Genomic DNA, 19,593 nt, shown 5'->3' on the forward strand with positions numbered 1-19,593 from the left:
AGCTTGTATCATCTGCTTGTATCTAGACCCCTAGCCAGCAATACCCAAAGTATTTTCGGATACTCTTAGTGCTCGAACCCAGAGCCATGATAAATCATCCGGCCACTGTAACAAAGAAGTTTAGATTTAAAGTCTGTGGAAAATTCTCGAAGCTGTTGTTAAAACATGTCTGTCTGCATTTGCACAGTTTAAAAATTAAGCTGTTCTCAGTGAGGACAGAGAGAACTCAGCATAAAAACATAAGATACCAGCCAGGCAAATTATAACACCCCTTATAACATCCCTGTCCTCCCTGTATAGAAAACAGATGGGACTTTCTGCTTGGTCCAGGATCTACGAGAATTAAATAAGATTGTTCAGACATGACATCCAGTAGATCCAAACCCCTATAACATATTGAATCAAATTCCCCCGGAACATGAGTGGTTTAGTGTTGTAGATTTGAAAGATGCTTTTTGGAGTTGCCCCTTGGATGAGAACAGTCGGGACTTGTTTGCTTTCAAGTGGGAGGACCCTCACTCGGGAAGAAAACAGCAGTATCGATGGACAGTCCTCCCCCAAGGGTTTACAGAATCTCCCAATCTATTTGGACAAGTTTTAGAGCAAGTATTAGAAGAAAACCCAAGCAATACAGGAACACAGTTAATACAGTATGTAGATGACCTGTTGATTTCAGGAACAAAGGAAAATGAAGTTCGTAAATCCACCATTGAGTTGCTAAACTTCTTGGGAGAGAAAGGGGTTAAGAGTTTCTAAGAACAAACTGCAATTCATGGAACAGGAAGTAAGGTATTTGGGACACTTGATTAATCAAGGGAAAAAGAGAATCGGACCTGAACGAATTGCTGGTATCACTGGTCTGCCTATACCTAAAAGTCAGAAGGAGATAAGGAAGTTCCTCGGATTAATCGGGTATTGCCGACTGTGGATAGATAGATACCCACAGAAAGTCCGATTTTTATATGAAAAACTGGGAAGTGAAAAAGAAAATGTGGAATGGAACCTAGAGGAACAGCAGGAATTTAATCGCTTGAACAAAGACTTGATTAATGGTCCGGTCCTGGCTTTGCCTGATATTAATCAGCCTTTCCACTTGTTTGTAAATGTGGAAAAAGGGATAGCTTTGGGAGTGCTAGCTCAGAAAAAAGGAGGCCAAAGGCAACCTGTGGCATTCCTCTCAAAAATGTTGGACCCAGTATCACGAGGGTGGCCAGAATGCATTCAAGCAGTAGCAGCCATGGCAGTATTAGTGGAAGAAAGCTGAAAATTTACCTTTGGAGGGAGTCTGGTTGTATTCACTCCCCACACTGTCAGAACCATTTCAACTCAGAAGTCTCACAGACTCGAGAATTTTAAAGTATGAGCCAATCTTAATGGAAAAAGATGACTTAACTATTTGTACAGATAAAAGTCTGAACCTTTCACAGTTCATGTACTCGTCAGGAGAAGATAAAGAACCAGAGGACTTAGGGCACAACTGTAGCGAGGTGGTCGAGCTGCAAACGAAAAGTGGAGATGACTTAGAAGAGGAGCCCCTCTCGGAAGGACAACGGTGGTTCATAGATGGATCGTCAAGCTGTATAGATGGAAAGAGATACAGTGGATATGCTTATCGTTGATGGAGTTACTGGAACAGAGGTGGAAACTGGGCGTCTGGCCGGCAGCTGGTCCGCTCAGTCCTGCAAGTTGTATGTCCTAATGAGAGCCCTGGATCTGTTGGACGGGCAGGAAGGTATCATACATACAGATTTAAAACATGCGTTTGGAGTGGTACACACATTTGGGAAAATTTGGAAAGAACAGGGATGATAACAGCAAGAGGAAAAGAACTAGCTCATGAGCAACTAATTGAAAAAAACTTTGGAAGCATTAATCAAACCAGAAAGAATTGCCATAGTACATGTACCAGGACATCAGAAGGGGAACTCACCAGAAGTGCAAGGAAATCGGATGGCTGATGAACTGGCCCGACAAGTGGCACGATCAGGAACAGTGCAGGCACATGATGACTCTGATACCTCTCAGAGAAGGGCTGAAGAAGGTGCCTATCTTTTCCCTCCCTGAAGAAGAACAAATGGAAAAGATGGGAGCAAAGAAGACGGAAGATGGAAAAATGGTGGCTTCCTGATGGAAGACAATTGTTAAATAAAGAAATCACCCGGCAGATACTAGGAGAACTGTACTCATGCTCCCATTGGGGAGCGCAAGCACTGTGTGATGCATTCTTACGAACTTATGCCTGCAGAGGAGTTTATACCCTAGCAAGACATACAGTGAACCGCTGTTTGATCTGTTTAAAGGTTAATAAGAAAGTTATGAAAGCTATGCCTGGAGGAGGACAACCTTTAGCAATCCGGCCGTTTCAGTGGATACAAGTGGATTTCACCGAACTCCCTAAGGTCCAGCGATGGAAATTTCTTCTAGTAATAGTGGACCACTTCACAAGATGGGTCGAAGCGCTCCCCACCATCAAATAATTCTGGAAGAAATTGTACCCCGATATGGAATAGCTGAGTCCATCAATTCAGATCGGGGTGCGCACTTCGCTTCTAAAATTCACAGCCTAGTCTTTGAAGCCTTAGGGATAGAATGGAAGCTGCATACACCATGGTATCCACAGAGTTCGGGAAGAGTGGAGCGAATGAATGCCACTTTAAAAAGGCAAATTACAAAACTAAAAGAAGAGACTAAATTACTCTGGACCAAGCGCTTAGCGATAGCTCTTCTCAGAATTCGGACAGCCCCAGACAAGATATTAGAATATCCCCTTACGAGATGCTATTTGGACTCCTATATTTGGGGCGGATAGAAGGAATACCTGGAGTTGAAAGTAATGATGTGTTTTTAAGGAACTATTTCCTGGCAGTCTTCGTTCTCTTGGAGATTTAAAAGCTAAGGGTCTGCTCTAGATTCTCTATATTTTCCTATCCACTCTGTGAATGCTGGTAACTGGGTCCTTATCAAATCGTGGAAAGAAGAAAAGCTTCAGCCTCGGTGGAATGGATCATATCTGGTACTGTCGACCACAGAAACAGCGGTCCGAATGAAGGAAAAGGGGTGGACACACGCTTCAAGAATAAAGGGACCAGTGGACCCATCACCAGCCGCAGAGGGAAAGAAAGCGGAGTAAAAAGGGACAGAAAAGAAAACTACAATAATGAAATTTTTATGCTTACTATTTCAATTTGTACTTATATATATCATGTTGAACCTAAAAATTATTTTAGCTCTCTATGTACTAATTATGCTAAGAACCAAAATCAAACAGATTGTTGGGTATATACCACACCATGACACGTCGGGAGTCCCCTTAGTAGCAGTCCCTCTCTCCCTACATGAATTATTTGATATATATACCTCGCCGAGCAACAGTGATCCAACCACTGAAGATAAATACAAAGGGTCGTCTATACGACCAAAACCAACAAAGTCAGTAACTACTCAATCTGGAGAGTTGCTTCCTTTTGAGGAGGGCCTTAAGAATACAACCTGCCTCTGTAATATAAATTGATCTTCCCCATACCAACAACGAGTTTCCAATTGCATGCAGAATTGGACCGTCACACGACTGCAAATTCCGCAGCCTGTAAATGGCACATATTAGGTGTGTGGACATTTTTCCCGGAATATGGAGGTGCACGAGCTGGGGTTGAGATTCAAGAATTAGCTAGTAAATTTACGAACTAGGAAGTGCTACGGACCTGGTGCTTGGGGAAGTCCAATCTCAAGCCCGGGCAATAACTACAGAAATGGCCGCCATTTGACTTACAGTCCTCCAAAATCACATGGCCCTTGATTTTATTTTAGCAGAGAGAGGGGGGACTTGTGCTTTAATTGGCTCTGAATGTTGCACATACATCCCGGATGAATCAGCTAATATCTCGGATTTGGCGGTCCATATTAAAAAGTATAGGGAGAAAATCCGGGAGGCTGGAGAAAAATATCAAACAGGAGGTGGACATGGGGAGATTGGAATTTCGGAGGTTGGGGGCCATGGTTAATGCACCTTAATGATTATAGTGGGTTTATTTATTGGATTGGCCATCCTATGATGTGTTATTACCAGATTAACCTACTCAGCTACTGGAGCGAAGCAGATGGAATTAAAAAACCCCATGGCAGATGAACAATGACAAATTCAACTCATGTTACAAACAATTTGAGGAAACAAAAAGTGAACAATAATGCAGTTTAATCAAAAATATATGGTAAAGAGAAAAGGGAGGAATTGTGAAATATGGTTGAAGATGATTAAACTCGCACCATTCTGTGAAAAGGGATGGAATGCAAAGAATGTAGATGAGAGCTTGAAAACAGACAATACTAGCTAGTAGGCCTCTTCTTATCAGGAGCCCCAAGGATGCAAGGATCTGGTTCAGGCTGCTACAGTAACCTAAGGTAGTTTTATAGCCAGTACTGCGCTTGCTTAATAGAGACATGAATATTAACTTAGACGCCCCTAAGGAGGGAATGAACTAATTAACACAACGTGCGATGTATGAAGAGGGAGGAACTGTATTGATGGAAGGGAAAAGGAGAATGTTGTAATGTATTGGGATTCTGATTGGAAGAAGGTAAATGAAGGAGGGGTGATGTTGAGCACGGGACTGTACAAAAGAGTGATGATTCTGAACCTCCGGTGTGTCTCCAGACCAGGGACACCCGACTCTGCAGACTCGAAATAAAGCTGAACCTGTTCTCCAAGTCTTTATCTCCAGAGTCGTGATTGTGAATACTTTATATTTCACATAAACCTACTCAACAATCTAAACCTTCCCTACCTCACACCTATTACCTTCCATGTAATGAACACAATACTTCCAAGTGTGGTCTCACCACAGTTTAAAAGAGCTGCAACATTACATTGCAGCAGCTGAACTCAATCCCCCTACTGATGAAGGCCAGGATTTCGTAAGCCTTCTTTACTACCCTGGCTACCTTACTACCCTGTGCAGCAACCTTGAGAAATCTGTGGATTTGTCCCACTCTTTGAAGAATCCTGCCATTAACATGAATTGGCATTCCAAAGTGCTTTTCACTCATCTGGTTTGAACTCCATCTGCCACTACTTCATGCAACTTGGCTTCCTGTCCGTATACTGTAGTAACCTGTGACAACCTTCTACGATAGCCACACACCTCCAACCTTCGTATAATCCGCAAACTTACTGATCCATCATTCCACTTCTTCATCCAGCACGTTTATACAAATCTGTCCCAAAACAGATCCCTGCTGAACTCCACTAGTCATTGACCTCCAGGCTGAATACATTCCATCCACTCCTATCCTCTGCTTTCTGCAGGCAACCCAATTCTGAATACACACAGCCAAGGTTCCATGGACCGCAGGCCTCATGACATTCTGAATGAGTTTACCACGTGCCTTATTAAAATCTATATTCACCTCATCTACTGCCCTAACTCCATCCATTTCTTTTGTCACTTCCCCGAAAAACTCAATTAGGCTCATAAGGCATGACCTACCCCTCATAAAGCCATGCTGACAATGCTCATAAATCCTCTGCAATAGTTGGCTCACCACTGACAAAAGACTCACCGGTCTATAATTCTCAGGACTACATTTGCCATTCTCCAATCCTCCAGAATCACCTCCATGGCCAGGAAGGATGCAAAGATCATTGGCAAAGCCCCAGTAATCTCTTCCATCGCTGCCTGTGGTAACCTGGAGTATATCTCTCTGTTCCTAGGGACTTATCAATCCTAATATTTTTAAGAAAATTCTTCTTTCTTAACCTCAACATGCTCCAGCACATAAACCTGTTCTATACTGACCTCACAGAGACCAAGCTCTCTCTCTCTCTCTCTGCTGAATACTTCAGTACCCAGTCATTTCTTCAAAAGTGTTCACATAGAACCTTCCCGACTTCCTCTGCCTCCAGCCCCATGCTCCCTCCTTGATCCTCAAGCGGCCCTACCCTTCAATTTCGTCATTCTTCTCTTCTTCACGTATGCACAGTGTGCCTTAGGGATTTCCTTAATTCAATTTGTCAAGCCCTTCTCGTGCCCCCTTCTACATCCTGGCAAACAATGTTTGTGAGCCCTTTCTGACTTTTGCTTCCTCTACTTTCTGTCCGCTTCCTTCTTCCTTTTAACTAACTGTCTCATCTCTTTTGAAAACCATGATTCCCTTATCCTCCCATATTTTTCCTGTCTCAGTGGGACAAACCTAGCCAGAACATCGCAATTCCACATACTGATCCGTGCTCCGTTCATTTCCCTCATTCCGAACACATTTTAAATTGCAGTAAACACATTTCAATCCTTCCAACTTCCCTCCTCTGCCTGTCCTTCCTCACAATCTCATTACACATTGCATAGACCTTTTGCCATCTGCTCTGTTCTCTGCCCCCACATTCTGGTTCCTGTCACCCTGCCAAAATGGTTCAAATCCTCCCCCAGCATTAGAATACCTCTCCGCAAGGATATCGGCCCCCTTCCAGTTCAAGAGTAGTCGATCTTTTTCGTATAGGTCCCCAGCAGAGATCCCAATGAACCAGAAACCTGAAACCCTGCCCCCTACACCAATTATACAGCCACACATTCATCCTTTTCTTACCCTCACATGTGATTAAAGTGCACATTTCAGATTTTATTCAAGGGTATTTGTGTACATTTTTAGTTTGACTATGTACAAATTACAGCACTTTTTATAAATAGTCACCTCATTTCAGGGTCACCATGATATTTGGGATATAGCAATAGTATATATATTAGTCATGTTCAGTACATTGTTGCATATCCCTTGCATGCAATGACTGCTTGAAGTCTGTGATTTATAGACGTCACCAGGTGCAGAGTATCTTCTCTGCTGATGCTCTGCCAGGCCTCCTTTGCAGCCATCTTCAGCTCCTGCTTGTTTTTGGGGGCTGCTCTCCTTAAGTTTTCTCTTCAGCATATGGAATGCATGCTCAATTGGATTTAGATCAGGTGTCTGACTTAATCATTCTGAATTTTCCAGTTTTCAGCTTTGAAAAATTCCTTTGTTGCTTTAGCAGAATGCTTGGGATCATTGTCTTGTTGCAGGATGAAGCGCCGTCCAATGAGTTTGGAGGCATTTGCTCAAAATTGAGCAGGTGAGATGTTTCTATATCCTTCAGAATTCATTTTGCTCCTGCCATCAGCAGTTACATCATCAGTGAAGGTAAATGCTCCAGTACCTGTGGCAGCCTGACGTGCCTAGGCCTTAACACCCCCACCACGTTTCACAGGTGAGGTGGTAGCTTTGGATCCTGGGCAGTTCCTTTAAGCCTCCACACTTTGCTCTTGCCATCACTCTGATACAGGTTAATCTTGGTCTCATCTGTCCACAAGACCTTTTTCCAGAATTCTGCAGGCTCTTTCAAATACTTCTTGGCGAGCTGTCATCTGGACATCCTGCTTCTGTGGTTTGCACCTTGCAGTGTTGCCTCCGTGTTTCTGTTCAAGAAGTCTTCTATGGACACTAGTAATTGACAAATGCACACCAGCCCCCTGAAGAGTGTTTCTGTTCTATCGGACAGGGGTTTGGGGATTTTTCTTCATTATGATGAAAATTCTTCTGTCATCAACAGTGGAGGTCTTTTTTTGTAAAGTTTTTTTTAAATGTTAAATTTTCGACATACAGCACGGTAACAGGCTGCCCAATATACACCCCATCTACACCCTGGTACATTTTTGAACATTGGGAGGAAACCAGAGTCCCCAGAGAAAACCCACGCAGACACAGGGAGAACATACCAACACCGTACAGACAGAAAGGGACATGAACCCTGGTCCGGTTCCGATCACTGGCACGGTAAATGCGTTGCACTTAGTGCTATGTCAAGCGTGCTGCTCTTCCATGGCCCTTTGCGATTACTGAGCTCACCAGTACGTTCTTTCTTCTTAATGATGTTCCAAACAGTTGATTTTGGTCATCCTAAAGTTTGGGCTCTTACATTTTTAATCATTTTTTCAGCCTCATATTAGCTTCTTCGACTTTTATTGCACAACTCTGGTCCTCATGTTGAAAAATGGCTACTATAGACTCCAAAGATGATCAAAACCTTAGAAGTGAGCCTAACTCTCTTATACCTGCATCTATGAAGTAACAAAATAGACCCGAGTAATCACAAAGACCTATGAAGCCAAATGTCCCAAACAGAAAGGTGCCCTGAAATGGGGGAACTATGAATTAAAAATGCTGTAATTACCACACTGTCAAATCAAAATGTATACAATAAACATTTAATAAAATCTGGAATGTGCACATTAATCACATGTGAATTGTTTGATTACAAGTTTAAAACTGTGGGGCACCGTGGCATAGAAAGGAAATAACTGTCTTTGTCCCAAACATGATGGAGGGCACTGTATGTCATTGATATTGAGATGTACTACAACTTCTGGCTGCTCACCCTCCCTTCTTAGGATGCCGTGGACCTGATCCAAGATGTCCCTGAACCAGCCAATGGGAGGCATACAATGTCGTGTCTGCCCCTCTAACTATTGAATCCCATCACTACCACTCTAGCTTCTCCCTCCTACCTAGCTGAACAACAGAGCCAGGCTCAGTGCTAGAGATCGAGTCACTCCGGCTTTACATTCGACAGCACAGTAACAGGCCCTTCACCTTCAGGCCTGTGCCAAATTATATTTTGGCCAAATCCCACTGAACTGCACCCGAAGCATGTCCCTCCATACCCCTCATGTCCATGTACCTCATGGCAGAAGCCTAATAGCCTGAATAAGCATGAGATTTCTGAATCTTGGAAGCTAAGCAGGCTCAGGCCTGGTCAGTGCTCGGAGGGGAGACCAGGTGCTGCAGGTTTCTGTGAGAGGCACTAGACAAAGTGGTGACTCTCCGTCTGCCTAAGAAAAAAGTAAAATAATTTCATGTATGTTACATTCTAAATGTAGTGTTACGTGACAATAACGGAACCTTTACCTGTCCAAATTTTTCTCAAATGTTAAAATTGAGGCTGCATTTACCAATTCGTTCCACACCCCCACCACTTTCTGTGTGAAGTTTCCTCTTTAACCCTGAACCAATATGCTCTAGTTTGTATTTCACCAAACCTCAGTGGGAAAAACCTGTTTGCATTTTCTCCATACTCATTATAATTTTGGACACCTCTATCAAATCTCCTCTCATTCTTCTGCACTCCAGGGAATAGAGTCCTAACCTATTCAACCTTTTCCTGGAACTCGGTTCTTCAAGTCCCAGCAACATCCTTGTAAATCTCCTCCGTACTCTTTCAATTTTATTGATATCTTTCCTGTAGTTAGGAGACCAAAACTGCACACAATACTTCCACATTTGGCCTCACTAATGCAATTTTAGCTTTACATCCCAACTCCTATAATCAATACTTTGATTTATGAAGGCCAATATGCCAAAAGCTCTCTTTACCATCCTATCCACCCGTGACCCCACTTTCAGCAAATTATGTTTCTGTATTCCCAGATCTCTCTGTTCTTTATTTTTTAAGCATTTTTATTGAGTTTAACATCTAAACTTCCACATGCAATTTTTTTTTATGGAAAAGCACATAACAAATCATCTTGTACAGGTGTAAAAATAAAAAATGGAAAAAAATTGAAACTATGTTGAGAATTCCTTGATCAACAAAAGGAACTAACAATTTAAAATGATTTTTCCAGAATCTCTCTAAATTTGGGCATTCCCAAACATATGGATCAGTGAAGCTTCAAAAATGTTACACTTTTCATAGAGTGGATCAACATTTACATAAAACAAATAATTTGGGGGGACGTGGCAAGATGGCGTAGAGTCTAGATGTGTAATCTCGACCTCTCTGGCCAGACTTTTAAGAACCTGTTTTTAACTCTTTGTTTTTAAGTTTAAACTTTTTAAGAAACTTAGTTTAAAGTATCAAGGAATTGTTATGGCTACTAATGGTAAAAAGATTAAACCTCAACTGCAGAAAAAACTACATTTTCGGAGTGTTGAAGATTCAGGACCTGAAAAAACTGCTATGACTTCAGATTTGCTTTTCTCCGTCTCGAAGTCACAGATTGCCTGTGGGAGCTGAAAAAAAAATGATTACTACTTACCAGGAGAAGGATATCACTGCAATTACTCGTTCTCAGGAGGAAGGTGCGTGTTCCCAAGAAGTGGATCCTGATTCTGGCAGTCTGCCAACGGCAGACGGAGCTCGCAGAAAAATGAATCCATTGTTTGAAACCACTCAGGCAGTACTTCGGTCTGAAGAGCTTGATCTTATCCGTGAGTTCTTGAAACAACAGCGAGTTGTGGGGGGAGATCAGCATCAACCCCCTGAGGAAGTCGGGGTGTCGTCGTTGGGAGTTCAAACTCACAGTAAGACTGTTAAAGTGCCTGCTGTTGAACTGCAGCAGGAGTTGCCGTTATCTGGCTCTGACACTATCTTAAAGAAAACAGGGTCGGGTCTTTCCGAACTACAAGTTAACCTGTTAAGTACCGTTACTCAGCCGATATTGCAAGAGTTAGCTCAAATGAAAGATAGTATGAAGTCAGAATTCACTACAGTTAATACACGAATGGAAGTATTTTCTGAAGATTTAAAAACATTTCAGTCTGCTTTTTTGGAATGTAAACAGCAAGTGGCCTCTAATACAGAAAAAGTGATGGAGGTGGAAAAAAATCCGTTAAAGAATTACGAGAACATGAAAAGGAGTTAGAGAGGAAAGTAGATTATTTGGAAAATCAAAGTAGAAGGAACAATGTGAAGATTGTTGGTTTGCCGGAAGGTATGCAAAATCAAGATCCTCTTCGTTTTTTTACAGAATGGATCCCACAAATATTGGGACAAGAATTTTTCTCTGGAGGCTTGGTATTGGAAAGAGCTCATAGAGCCTTAAGAAGAAGACCTCCGCCTGATCAATCACCGAGACCTGTGATAATTCGATGGTTGAATTATTTGGACAGAGAAATGATACTTCGTATAGCAGTGCAAAATGCGAGACAACGACAAGCGCCATTAATGATTCAGAATAGTAGAGTCTTTTTTTATCCCAATTTGAGTCAAGAGGTTATTCAACGTCGGCGTCGATTTAATCCAGTTAAAGAAGTTTTGTGGCGTAAAGGTTATAAGTCTACTTTTCGTTATCCGGCAGTGTTGAAGGTGTTTTGTGGAGACTTTCAATCTCGGTTTTTTGAGAATGAGCGTGAAGCAATGATTTTTGCTGATTTGTTGCCAGATGTACGAGGATCAAGACATAATCCACCATTGTCCCCTAAAGAAAAATCTGGTTGTTCTAGAAATGGAAGAAATGGTAGAAATGGGAGAAATGGGAATGGAAAGAGTCTAATTTCTCCTGAAACGGGGTCGTTGTGTTTGGAATCTCTTGGATGAATAGAAGAACTTACTTATTCTTATTTTATTTTTATGTCATTATGATATCTTGTTGTTATTCTTTGTTTGGCAGGGGAGGGAGAGATTTGCTCTATGCTCTATTAGTCATCAGCCACTGGTGGGTGATCCACACCCAAGTTTGGTTTAGGGATTACTACCTTTTGGTAGTTTTTTGGGTTTTTTTTTCCTCTTTATCTTTTTTTTCCTTTTTTAAAAATTTTTATTTTATTTAGATTTTAATTTGTGGTTTCTTTTTCTCCTATTGGAGGGCCTATTTACGTTACTTTGAGTTTTTATATATAGATATTAGTTCTTAGTAATATTAGTAGATATGTCAAAGTTGAGGTTTGCTTCTTTTAATGTTCGATGTTACTTTTAATGTTCGAGGCTTAAATACACAAATTTTTGTTTAGATGGAATGTAAAATTGTTACAGCAATATAATGTGCCTATATTAAAACATTTAATGAAGTTATGGACAAAGAAAAAGAAAATGATAGATATTAGTGGTGAATTGTCGGCCTTGACTCCGTTGTATAATAATCAATGTATTTTTTTCTCAATACATAATTAAAGTTTATTACATTGGAGATTTAAAGGTGTGGAAAATTTGGGAGATTGTTTTAAAGAAGGTAAATTTTTTATCTATTGATCAGATGAGGGTTAGTTATGGTATTGATAAGAATTCTTTGTTTTTTTTATTATCAGATTTGATCTTTGGTAAAGCATGTGTCTGGTAGAGACATGATTTTACCTGAAGGGTTATATTTCAGTTATGTATTAAATATTACGTGCATCTTGGCGCCTCACAGTTTGGCGGGCAGCAACCTCCTTTGAAGAAGATCGCAGAGCCCACCTCACTGACAAAAGGCAAAGGAGGAAAAACCCAACACCCAACCCCAACCAACCAATTTTCCCCTGCAACCGCTGCAACCGTGTCTGCCTGTCCCGCATCGGACTTGTCAGCCACAAACGAGCCTGCAGCTGACGTGGACTTTTTACCCCCTCCATAAATCTTCGTCCGCGAAGCCAAGCCAAAGAAAAATTAAATATTACAGGATATATATTTCAACTTGATTTTGTATATTTAGCATTATCTGTAGTGAAAAAATGTATTGTTAGTATGTGGAAAGATACAAATATGATTGATATTAATAGATGGCATAACGAGATGAAATATTGTTTAATAGTGAAAAAAAATCACATATGTTTTGCGTGATAATTAGCTTTTTTTGTTGATGGGTGGTTGTTATATTCAGAGTATTTGCATTTTGATTTGCATTGATTGGATCTTAATATGTATGCTTAATTTTTCTTTTTTTTTTCTCTTTTTATGGCTCTCCTTAGGAGAGTTGGCTGAAAGGGGGGGAGGGTTCTTTTTTTTTTCTCTTTTTTTCGTTCTTTTTTCTTTTATTTATATAAAATATATCGCTCATGCTTAAGTTTATTGTTATGTATGTTACTTATTATCTGTATTTTGAACGAATAAATAAAGTTTACAAAAATTTAAAAATAAACAAATAATTTAATTTTGGACATATGTGTTCTATGTACGACCTTGAATTGTTATAAGAAATGCCTTGCACAAAATGAAGAATCATTAATCCAGGTGAGAGTAGAGTACCGATCTTCATCTGAAAATTTTATGTTCAAATCTCATTCCCAATCGTTCTTAATCCCAGCCATTGAGGCTGATCTTAAATAAAATAAATCATTGTGAATGTATGATATTAAACCACCATGAAAAAAGAATACCCAGTATAACTGACAAAGCCTTCAAAATACCTGTCTAACATTTCTCCAATGCAGAGCAAGACCAAAGCATGTGCGTTAATGCGGCCATTTGTGATCTACACCTATCACACATCAGACTAGCATTAGGAAAGATACAGGCCAATTTATCTTTCGACATATAAATCCGAAGTACCACTTTAAAATGATTCAATGAGTGTCGAGCACATAATGAAGAGGTATTAACCATTTCAAAAATCTTGCCACAGTTCCTCTGGGAGAAGTGACTGAAGTTCCAATTCCCAAACTTCCCTAATTTTATCATTGGAGATCGATTGCAATTTTAATGGATTATTGTAAATATTACTTATTAAACCTGTATGGGAAAGATTCAAATGAAAAGAAGTATCAACCAAATCAGATTGCTATGATATAGGAAAGTTCAGTAACATTCAAAAATCTTATAACCTGAAAATATCTAAAAAAAAATGTGGCTTAGATAATAATATTTGTTAGATACTTTATCAAAAGACATTAAACTTCCATCTATAAACAGATCTGAAAAATAGACCATTTGCTTTTTCAAAAGAAAAGGCTTGATCCATTATAGAAGATGAGAAAAAATAATTGAGATAAATACAGGTACACGATTCTTTGGGGACAGTGTGTTCCAAATTTCGGATTTTTACGGATTTCAGAAAGCCCACCTGAATTGTGCTGCTGTATCCACCCCCATCCCCTTCCAATCGCTCGGCCATCTCCCCCAACCACAGTCCCTCGGCTGCCCCCCCAATCGCCGGTCTCTCAGCCGCCTCCCTCGACCACCAGTCCCTTGGCCGCCTCCCCTGACCCCTCAGCCACCCGGCAGTCTCTCCCGGCTCCCTCCCTGACAGTCTCCCCCGACCATCGGTCCCTTGGCTGCCTCCCCGACCACCGGTTCCTTCGACGCCACCCCTGACCGCCGGTCCCTTGACTACTCGGCAGTCTCCCCTGGACGCCGCTCGCTCGGCCACCCGGCAGTCTCCTCCGGACACCTGTCCCCTGACCCCTCAGTCACTCAGCAGTCTCTTCCAGCTGCCTCCCCGACTGTCCAGTAGTCTCCCCCAACCACCGGTCCCTCGGCCGCCTCCCCCGACCACTGGTTCCTTCGCCACCTCCCCGACTACCGGTTCCTTCGCCGCCTCGCCCGACCGCCAGTCCCCACTTGCCAGATTTTGGAACTTTTCAGATTTTAGATGTCTGGATAAAGGATCGTGTACCTGTAGTACAAGATAAACTAAAAATTTTCTAAATTAAAACCAAATCCGTAATGTATGTTTAAGTATTGGCTTAAAGGTATGGTAATTCTGAAATATTGGAATTGATCTTTCACTATTTTAAACATAAAATTAGAATAACCTGCATAAGCACCTTTTAATGGTAAAAGTTCACTTGTGTAATTTAATTTATAACCCGAAAATTGGCTAAATTGATCAAAGTTCATATATTTGGCTTGGAAATCTCAGGATTTGAAATAAAAAGCAATAAATTATCTGCATAAATTGATACTTTATGTTCAATTTCACATCTAATTATACCTTTAAATTCTCTACATTGTCAGAGAGCAACAGCTAATAGTTCCAGTTCCCTCGCTTCTAAACTCCTCCTCAGTGCATTATCATTTACTATGCACGTCCTACCTTGGTTTGTCCTTCCAAAATGCAACACCTCATTCTCATCTGCATAAATTCCATCTGCAATTTTGCAAATAATTTTTCCAGCTGGTCCAGATCCCTCTGAAGCTTTGAAAGCCTTCCCCACTGTCTACTACACATCCAATCCTTGTGTCATTTTGAAACTTGCTGATCAATTTACCACATTATTGTCCAGATCATTGATATCAATGACAATGGACCCAACATTGATCAGGGAGGCATACTATTAGTGACAAGCCTCCAGTCTGAGAAACAATCATCCACCACCACTCTTTGGATTCTCCTGTATAGCCAATGGTGAATCCAGTTTACTACCTCACCATGAATGCCGAATACTTGAACCTTCCTGACTAACCTCCCATGTAGGACCTTGTCAAAGGCCTTACTAAAGCCCACGTACACATCATCCACAGCCTTTCCTTTATCAACTTTTCTGGTAACATCCTCGCAGTTTGGTTAAACCCAACCTACTCTGCACAAAGTCATGTTGTCCCTCATCAGTCCCAGCTTATCGAAATACTTGTATATCCAATCTCTTAGAACACTACCCACTTACCCACTACCGAAAACAGGTTCACTGGCCTATAATTTCCCAGAATAGTTTTAGAGCCTTTTTTAAGCAACAGAACAGCATGAACCTCCCTCCAGTCTTCTGCCACCTGACTGTTGGCTAAGGGCACATTAAATATATTTGCCACAACCCCTAAAATTCTACTCTAGCCTCTCTCAAGATCTGAGGGAATCTTAAACTGTCCTGCTCTCGAACACCCCCACTCCAGCTCCTGTTTGCCGTGGCCCCAAGTATCAGTAAACTTCCCCTCTACTCCCTCACCCACATCTTCTTTATTCCCCACATCTGCCCTGGCCCTCACTTTCCACCTCTCTGCCTCCACACCTAACAAGATCAATATTTCAAGCCAAAACCCTTCATGGAGGAGAGACTGGGGTAAAGAGGACAGGGTAAGAGGTGGCCTCTTTATACCAACTTCTCTTCACATCCCCAGTCTCGACGAAGAATTTCAGTTTGAAATGCAAACCATTCCTTTTTCTCCCACTGACGCTGCTTGATGCACTGGGTGCCTCCAGCACATTGTGTTTATCTTCAGATTCCAGCACCTGAACTCTTCTGCGTGTCACTGAATCGACTGAGCTTGTCTTCTCTCTGCACTCATCTACAGATGTGAATCTGGACAAGTAATGCAAGGCATGAGGAGAGGCTTAAGAGTTTCCACCTTTGCTGCCTCAGATAGAGAAGGGGTGGCCAATCTTATAATTTTTAATTTAGACACACAGCACAGTAACAGGTCATTTCGGCCCATGAATACGCACAAGGGGTGTGGGTTGATCAGGTGACACAGACTCATGGGCTGAAATGGCCCATTACCGTGCTGCATGTCTAAATTAAAAATTAAAAGGTTGGCCACCCCTGCAGAGGAACAAAGTCCCCACTTAATTCTATTAGCGAACATTCATAACTAAAACATCAACGTTTCTGTTAGTTTTGCTGCATTTGGCACAGACACATTGAATCTTCTATTGTGAAAACAGGTACAAGTTTTAAATCTCCTGCTGTGCCTCATTCCAATTTTCTAAATGTTATTTTCACTGCTCTTTTCTTTCTGATTTTGAAATTGCTAATTATGCTTCTATTCAGTTGTCTCCCTCATTAGCACGTTTGGAGTTCAAAACCTCTATTAATCATCAGGTGTTCTCATATCCTCTTGATGTGATAATGCTATTATTTTAATCTTTAAATATTTCAATTCATTATGGATGAATCATTTTTCCTGTCGAGTTTTTGTCATCTCAATAAAATATGTATTCCCTGATTTGTGGTCAAATTTTCCATTTATCCAAGCCAGATTCTGCCATATACATGTCTTTGGTTTGACCTTGATCTTTTTTCAGATTGAAGTACAGTATATCTCCAATTATCCAAAATGGTTGGGACCGGGCCTATGTCGGATACACATTTTTGTTCCAGAGAACTGGTCACTTTTTAAAAACAGTCCAGTAGCGACCGCAAATCACTTGTATCAATGTTTAAACCACAAGAGAAGGCTTTACAAGCATTAAAATAATCCTTAATCCTCACCAAAAAAATGCTGGCAGCAGCGCTGCCACCATTCACTGAGACCTCCCAACTGTCGCCACCGATCCCCAATATGTCACCGCTGCTGTCACTGAACCACAGGGAGGCCTCCCAAGCTGGTGAATGCTCATTGGAGAGTTGGCGGGCTTCTGTCTCCCTGGCCACCAGAGCTCCCAATGCCCAAGTCCGACTCCAAACCCTCTCCTAAACTGACTACACACAAACACACACACCGGGGAGTCCAGTGTGCAGTAGTAGGCTGAGGGGAGGTTTCGGAGTCAGTGTTGAGAGCTCCGGAGTGCTGAGGAGGGAGAGATGGGGAGAGGATGGAACATCACTGAGCCCGGGAGCCCACTCTCCATGATGACGCCGGGATAAGGGATAATTCCAACCACTTGTGGCTGGGACACAGCGGCATGCAGTTTGAGGGAGAGTTGGAGAGAAAAGTCAATAGGAGAAGGTAAAGAAGAAATGGAAAGAGAGAGGGGAGGGAGTTACAGTACAGCTCTGATTATCCGAAATGGTAAGGACTGGGTCTACATTGGATAACATTTTTTCCCCCCCCGGAGAAATGGCCATTTTTAAAAAACAGCCCAGTAGCAACAGCAAATCACTTATAACAGTGATTAAACAACAACAAGGGAAGGCTTTTTAAGCATTAAAATAATGTTTAATTCTCACCAAAAAAAAGTTGGCCACTGCCGATCACTGACACCTCCACACCGATGTCATCGCTGCCGCCAGGAGCCCAAGGTCCCCGCAGCTGCTGGAAGCCAGATGTCCTCAGTTTGGCTCCGGAAAAAATTTTGGTTAAATGAAGATTTGTTTCAGATACATTCATTTATCTGAAATTTTTTCTTAATTTGGATAAATGAGGATTTCAGAGAATCCAATTTCAGATAATCGGAGTAGTACTGTCCAAGATTCCATCACATTTAATTCAATTTTTCCTATTACACTCCTGAATATCATTCAACTAATTTGATCAGTCTCATTATAAATTGGAAATGAGGGAAGTGGGAGACAAGGAATGAATGTCGTTAAAAAGCTGGTTCATTCTCAAATAATGACTGAATAAAAAAAAAAGCAGTTACTGTAGCTGCTAAATTTTGAAACCCCTGATTTATGACAAGAGTCACTTCAGAAATAAACATCAGTTTGACTGGAGTTGAATTTCACACAGGCAAATTAAATAAAATCCTGGATGTATTTACTTACCAGTACTGCAACCACACATCTTCCAGAAACAGTTCTTCAGGGATTGGATTAATAAGGACCAAATCAGAAACCTCCCTGTGAGATAGAGATAAGTGATATTAAAATGAAAGCCCAACCATCAAGGATGTATTACAGCAGAGAGAGTGTAATATACAGGAAGAACCCTGCCAAGGAGACATCACTGAAAATATATGGAGCAATTTGGTCGATACTGGATAAATTTTTCAAATGCAACATCTGTGACATCACTAACAACCTCTTTTTGGAACTGCTCCATAAAAGTTGACATTAATCTTTATATCACTGCACACAGAAATTTAAGCATGGTCTCAAAAAATAAATAAAAATTAATTTGAATGCTTTAAAAACAGGAAATTCTGGAAACACACAGATCAAATTGGCCTTTACCATGGTTCTCCCAATCCAGAGGGAAGCAGTCTAATCTCATTGAGTGGCGATCTTACTGGTCTGCTATGTCCCATGCAACAAAATTTAATCCAATCCTAAAAGGGGCATGCCAGAAGAAGTCGAGAAGGTTTCCATCTCTCTTCTGCTCTTTCAGATTTGCCCAGTCAGTTCTGGAGCAGTTGTTACAGAGTTCTGTGTTGTGTATTAACCGATGTGTTGTGTGGTTTTATGTTAAAAAGTGACAGTTTGCCTTTGAAGGCCAAGGTGAAGGTGGACTGCTGAGAGAGTGGGAGACAGACTGGGCATGTGCAGAAAATGATCTAAAAATTCAGGACTTGGATGATAAACCACCACTGGGTGGTGCTGTGGAGTGGAAGGTGGCCCAAAACATGCATCATGGTCTGGAGGACAATTTAATGAACATTCCGAAGGCAACCAGAAGGATCCGGACCAAGCCAGTGGTTCCTCTTTCTGCAAGCAACACAAGAAGACAATTTTGAATTTTGTGCTCTCTCTCTCTCAAAGATCTTTTGGCTTCAGTTTATCAAACAAACTGAATTTTGTTTCTGATTTTTGCTTCAGTTGAGATCGAAGTTTTGTGATTCTTGTGTGTTTTTGTGTTTGTTTTGTGTCTAAGTTTTTCTGTGGGCTGGTGGAAAATATAACTTGGACTTTAATTACATATGTTATATTTAGGCTGGGGAATTTATTAGTTTTTCGCTGTTATAGAAATTTGCATAGGAACCAGTGGGCATTGTTATAAAAGGGGGGATTTTGAATTAAAGTTTGAAGGTGAATTTTTGTTAATAAAGTAATTGTTTATCTTTACCCCTGTGTGATATGCCTTCTTTGCGGCTGCTGGTTTGATCTTGTAACATAATTTAGGGGCATCGTCCAGGATCAAACCAATTTGGAAGCTTTAGGGGTGATTGATGTGCTTAGTTATCAGTTGTTTGAGTTTGACTCAACCTCCAGCTTGAAATTAAAAATCAACGGTGAGTGTATAAATCACCAGCAGGAAAACCAGCAACTTAAAAATGGCTAAAAAGTCAGAACTGATGGTTACAGTTGTCAAGTTAAAGCTTACAGTAAGAACTGGGATGAAAACAAAAAGGA

The 19,593-nt window shown here is 41.1% G+C and overlaps 1 protein-coding gene across 1 annotated transcript in view; it reads right to left on the reverse strand.

Annotated features, from left to right (window-relative positions):
- LOC138755074 (uncharacterized) overlaps positions 1–19,593 on the reverse strand; it is a 150,907-nt gene that overhangs the window by 59,977 nt on the left and 71,337 nt on the right. Inside the window, exon 7 of the mRNA XM_069920288.1 lies at positions 18,070–18,144. Coding sequence (XP_069776389.1) covers positions 18,070–18,144 — 75 coding nt within the window. The remainder of the gene's footprint in view (positions 1–18,069; positions 18,145–19,593) is intronic.

This window comes from Narcine bancroftii, chromosome 2 (genome assembly GCF_036971445.1).
Source record: "Narcine bancroftii isolate sNarBan1 chromosome 2, sNarBan1.hap1, whole genome shotgun sequence".
Classification (NCBI taxonomy): domain Eukaryota; kingdom Metazoa; phylum Chordata; class Chondrichthyes; order Torpediniformes; family Narcinidae; genus Narcine; species Narcine bancroftii.